Below are 6000 nucleotides of genomic sequence, written 5' to 3' on the forward strand. Positions count from 1 at the left end.
AATCCCCCCCCAAAGTAGGTAATGTATGAATTCACGTGTGTAACACTTTTGAAATAATAATACATAAAAATGGAGAAGAAACTAGTGAGTGTCATGGGTTAAGGATATGACTACATAAGGGCAACATAAGGGATCATGTGCTAATGGAAATGTCCTATGTCTTGACTGTATCACTGTCAATATCTTGATTATCACATGGTACTACAGTTTTGCAAAGACATTACCATTATAGAAACTGGGTGAAGGGTACATGGGTTCTTTACTATTTTTACAACTAGACTGCTTCTACAATTACCTCAAAATTTAAAAAAAATTAAAAAAAAAAAAAGCTCAGACTTTGGGACAAAGCTAGGTGACGTTGGGCAAGTCACTTCCCTTCTCTTAGGGCTAAAAGGATTAAATTAAGAGAGCAATGTCTAAGCATAGTGCCCGGCACAGGTAAGCGCACAACCGATGGCTATTAAAATGGTAATCAAGAGTTATGTCAGGAGTTCCCGTCGTGGCGCAGTGGTTAACAAATCCGACTAGGAACCATGAGGTTGCGGGTTCGATCCCTGGCCTTGCTCAGTGGGTTAAGGATGCGGTGTTGCTGTGAGCTGTGGTGTAGGTTGCAGATGCAGCTTGGATCCTGTGTTGCTGTGACTCTGGCGTAGGCCAGTGGCTACGGCTCTGATTAGACCCCTAGCCTGGGAACCTCCATATGCCGCAGAAGCGGCCCTAAAAAAAGGCAAAATGACCAAAACAAAAACAAACAAACAAAAAAAGAGTTATGTCAGCAGGGATGGAGAAGTGTACAGAAAAAAAAAAATTTAGATGATGGTGCTGATGGGTTTTGGTGGAAGATTAGACTTGGGATGGTGGTTAGCAAGGAGTCAAGGACGCCACCCAAGTTTCTCGCAGAGCAAGTGGATGTTCAATGGCATCGTCTACTGAGCAGATGAGGGATGAGGAAGAGAAGAATAAACAGGAGTTTAACTCTGGGTGTGGTGGGTTTGTGATGACGGGGAGACAGTCAAGTAGAGATGGCCAGCTAAAAACTGCATTTGCAAGTCTGGAGTTCTGAACACATCTCTGAGATGGAAATTTAACTCGGTAGTGACAGCATCCAAATGATAACTGAAGCCAGGAGAATAGATAGGATCTCCACAGAGGAAAAAAGAGCCTAGAGCATAGCCACCATATCTAAAAAGGAGCTTCAACCTTTAAGAATTGGATAAAGAGGGTCAGTTTGGCAAAGAAAATTTGAAATGACCAAAAAAGGAGAAAAGTCAGGCATACATGGTATCATTCAAGACTAGAGGAAGGTGTTTCAAGAAAGAGTGAGTGGTCCATTATGATCAAGCACTGAAGAAATAAAATAAGGAATGAAAACGACACCTCTGAATTTAGTGACACCTGGGCGACACTGGTGCCTTTCTGAGAATAGCTTTGTTGAAACGGCAAAGTAGGTTTCAGACTGGAGCCCACTGAGAAGCAGGCAGGAGAAATGGAGACAGTATTCACAGTCACGAAAAAGTTTAGCCCAAAGAAAAAGAGAAAGCACAGTGAGAAGGAAGGGGTCTGACAATGAGGGAAATTTTATTAAAAAGGAAGGATGTTTAAACACTGATGGAAAGGAAGCGGTGGAGGGAAAAGTTGAAGATTCATGGCAGAAAGGGGAAGAAGGCCCTGAATGGGCAGGAGAGGACATGTTCCAGAGCACAGCGTGCAGAGTAAGCCCAGTGATAAGGGGCACCTCATCCACTCTACGAATTCCAAAGAAAAAGGAAATGAACCACACAAACTTAGGAATGTGGTTGCAGTGTGTGCAGATAGCTATCCCAAATAGCTTCATTTTCTTTGTGAAGGAGAAGGCAAGGTCATCCACTAAGACTGAACGGGTGGATGAACTTTTTTTTGGATTAACTTTTATTATCACTATCTAATCCAGTGCCAGGGACACAAATATCTAATTTAAAAAGCTTATTTAACAAATAAAATGAAAACAAGCAGTTTCTTAATTCAGTTCTTTAGAATCAATACACAACTTTCTCCACGTTAACCACCAGGGGGCAGTGCTGCCACCAATCTTTTCCCCTAAATCTTCTAACCCAGAGAAAATAGAAAATTATAGGGCAGTAAATGTCATAAAATACGTTTTCCTCAAGAAGACACAGCTTCATCTTTTTATACATGTACATGTGTGTGTGTTCACCCATGTGCACAGCATGCATATACTCACATACACGCATATTCTGGCATGACGGGAGGGGCTGTTCCTTCTGCTAGCCTCCCACCGCAACCCTACTATGATGCCCCAGAGGCAATACTCACCGTTTCCAGAGGTCACTTTCTGTAATCCCTCCAGAGCACACAGTAAATACTAAATAGACCTTTTACACTTTCTTCTAATCAATAAATTGGAAAAGACACTGATTTCTTAGACACAGAATTCCCTAAAGCTAATCCTGCTAACATTTGCCATAGCTTCTTTCAAGTTATTTTTTCACCCCGACACCTACCTCCGCCTCAAATTAGAGGCAGGTTTTTTAAATTAATTTTAAGCAGGTGTAATCTATTTCATAAACTGCTTTCCCCCTTATTTCAGATGCTTGATATATTCTTATAATGAAGATTTATCAATCTCTAATACCACATGGCCATTATAAATAGCAGAATAAGCAGCCATTGGGGGGCGGGGGGTGTTTTGCAACGGGGTTAGGAAATGCTTCTTTCCTCGTTTGGGCCTGATGACCTTGGGCCTCTGCTGAACAGAGGGAGCTGGAAGAGTTCTAACTTAAAGCAAGACATTCTCAAGACCCTCAAAGAAAAGAAGATGCCAGGGAAGACTGTTCCCCAAGAGTTCAGGATCAAACAAATCAGCTCAGGTTCAACTAAGGGAACTGAACTTCCACAGGAGGGGCAATTTCCAGTCATACCAATGACTCTAGCCTAAGAAAAGCTGCTGCTAGTTTGGTCTTATGGGATAAAGCTGCGAGGGGGATGGGAAAAGGCTGAGGTCATCTTATGACTGCAGGGTGTCAAGTACTTCAAATGGGGGGAAAGGTGCTTGACCCTAAAGCCTCCACACTTGGTTATTTTGAGCTAAAGTTGCTTGGGAACGAAAATACCCATGAAGTGGACCATAAAGAGAGTCTGGGTAATAGAGCTGACGCAGTCCTCAGTCAATGTAGATACAGTGGCAAACTGTTTCAGAAACGAAGTTTCAAGGTTGTTTAGGATGGGGTTCCAATTTAACAACTAAGAATCATATTTTTATTGGATGCTTTATTCCACTGGCCGGGATGGTATGACACTTTAACTGATGGTTTTCAGAAGCTCTTTGGGGCCAAAGGATTTTGGTTTGGTTTTATATTCGTAAAAATACTAATAGCAAATTACTCTTCCTTAACCTCCCAATAGAAAGATTCACTTTTCCGAATGAACCCATAGAACCCTCGAGAGGAGAAGTTTCTTAGTAATCAGAGTTCTTTGGCTACACAGACATCTCTGAAAACGAGCTTTAAAACCAAGATGAACACCTCATTGTCTCACCACTACTATATTTAAAATCTATGTCTACTTTCAAAAGTCATGCACTAAATCCTTAGGTTTTTCCCCCCCAGCAAACGATCTAAATAAGAGCCTGATTTCATTTACATACACACTGGCTCGCTCTCCCCAACAACAACACTTCCTTTGAAAAACAGAATGTCACTTCCTCAATCCAGAGGCCAGAAGTCCCTCGGTTCTGATCTGGGGAGCCAAGACAGGAAACTCTGGTAAGCTTCTGCCTCTCCCCTCATGGAAAGCCACTGGTGCAGCTGACAGAGGGCAGGGTCTATTCCGAGCTCCCCTGATGCACTGCAGCTGGAAGGCAACAGCTCACTTCCAGGCTGTGGGAATGATCCCAGAGAGCCCGGCACCACGAGTCGGTTTAACAAGGACATATCAAAGGAAGGGACGAGGAAAGGGTGGCAAACTGGGACACCTTTTAGCCACCTTGCTTGCATTTCCAGACTCAGGCGAACAGCCCAGGACTGATTTCAGCCAAATCTCAGGGACTGGCCCCATCTCGTACTTTGACCCCACCAAGCAGGACACCTTCAGGTGGAAGGGGGAAAAAAAGCCAGACCCACCGCCACCGCTCCCACCGGGCTGTACCACCTTCCCCACGATACTGCCAGCCTCTCACCGAGAAGGGAGAGGCTGCCCCAGCAATTTCAGTAAACACGTCGCTTAGCACCACCTGGCAACTGAGAACCTTGATCTCTCCCGACCCCAGACGCCGAGGACCGCACAACACAAAACCCGGGCCAGTTGTAGCCGACCAAACTGCAGTGTCACTATCGTGGGGTGGGTTGGGGAGGGGAGGGGTGGGGGGATCCATCTGAGAGACAGACAGAATAAAGGGAAAGAAGGGGGACAAACAAATGAGTCACTTAATACAAGGGCTGCACATGCCGCTGACGCTGCCCGTGATGCAGAGGCTGTGGACTGGAAGGAAGCAGGCGGCCACCGGGAGGGGCGGGCAGAGAAAGGCAAGGGGGAAAGGGTGTGAGGCGCCTCGCCCTTTGTGGGGCCAGGCGGCGGGGCCCCGTAGCCTACGCCCCCCTTTCCTACTCGCTCCCCCAAGCCCGCGGGCTGAAGCCGCTCGGGGTTACTACGGTCCCCCGGCCCCGGGAATCAACTCTTTCCGGCTCCGAAAACAATCAATACAAACTTCAATAGTGCCTTTAGTTTGCAGGGAGGCTGGCTAGGGAGGCGCCGCCGCCGCGCCCGCCCCGCGGAGAGGGAGCCGCAGCCTCAACCTGGCCGGCCGCCCGCCCCGCCCCTCGGCGGCGCACCTGTGACAGGTGTGCAGGTACCCCGCACAGCCCCGAGCCGCCCCGAGGCCCGCCCTCCCCGCCGGCGCCGGCCCCCCCCGGAGCCCTCAGCCCTCCCGCAGGCCGCAGGGCGCCCCCCGCCCGCGCCCTCGGCGGCCGCACCCGCTCTCGCCCGCACTCACATAGCGCCTCAACTTCTTCTCGGGGGGCGATTTCCTCAGCCAGCCCGTGCACACCACGTCGCCGCCGCCGCTCATGCTGCCGGCCGCTTGGAGCCCGCCGCGGGGTCGACGGACAAGGGCGCGGGCGCGGGCGGCTGGGTCAGTCGGCCGGCGGTGCGCAGCTCGCGGGGGAGGGAGGGGCCGGGGCAGCCGGCGGCCGCGGGGCGAGGACGAGGCGGCGCGGCGCGGGCCCGGCCGCCCTGCGCGCTCCCGCTCTCCCCGCACGCGCCGGCGCGCTCTCCCGGCGGGGCCGCGGCGGGGGCCCGGGCAGGAAGGGCGGCGCGCTCGCCACGCCCACAGCCCGCCGCGCCCCCGGGCGGGCTGTCTTCAAAGACGCAAACAGCGCCTGGTGTCTTCGGTTCCCAGAGGCCCGAGGCTCGCGAGGAGGCCGGCCGACCCCCCACCCCCACCCCCGGGTCTGGCTTTTTTCTCCCCCCGCCCCGAAGCCTCGAGGGGGCAGCGGGGGCGGCGGCCGCGCCCCTGGTGGGAATGGAGGTGGGGCGATGGGAAGGGACTGCGCGGCCTCGATCGCGAATCGATTTTTCACAGAGGGTCGTCAGGAAGAGACCCAAGGGCTGCTCCCGCTTCCCATCCTTCCCTGAGTTTCAGGTTTCAGTGGGTCAGGTTCTGGCTGAAATTAGTGATGCGCTTCCCAGCAAGAGTTCCATTAACTCTCTCGCCCCCTTGATGGGAGAAGGAAAGACGGAAACTACTGGGTGCTGGGCCCTTTGATAATCCTTGCTTAGATGATTGTCAGAGATCTACAGCTTGGGCGGTGTTATTCCCATTTCACAGACAGCCTAAGGTCCCCAAGCCGGTGCAGTGCAGTCCGGTTTCTAATTCTGGGGGCGGGGGCAGGTGGGGGGGGGGGGGTCCTGCTCTTCTGCTATTTAAGGTGGGAGAATTGTTTTAACGTCTGCAGATGAACTTGGGGTCCCTTATTACCAAGAAAGTCCAGCTGGCTCCCCCATTGC

The 6000-nt window shown here is 50.9% G+C and overlaps 1 protein-coding gene across 1 annotated transcript in view; it reads right to left on the reverse strand.

The window, feature by feature from the left end:
* GAB2 (GRB2 associated binding protein 2) overlaps positions 1–5161 on the reverse strand; it is a 185293-nt gene extending 180132 nt beyond the window's left edge. The window contains exon 1 of the mRNA XM_047752509.1: positions 4988–5161. Within this exon, the coding sequence (XP_047608465.1) occupies positions 4988–5062 (75 nt within the window). The 5' untranslated portion in view covers positions 5063–5161. The remainder of the gene's footprint in view (positions 1–4987) is intronic.
* Between the last annotated feature and the right edge of the window lie 839 nt (positions 5162–6000).

Source organism: Phacochoerus africanus, chromosome 11, assembly GCF_016906955.1.
Source record: "Phacochoerus africanus isolate WHEZ1 chromosome 11, ROS_Pafr_v1, whole genome shotgun sequence".
Taxonomy (NCBI): Eukaryota; Metazoa; Chordata; class Mammalia; order Artiodactyla; family Suidae; genus Phacochoerus; species Phacochoerus africanus.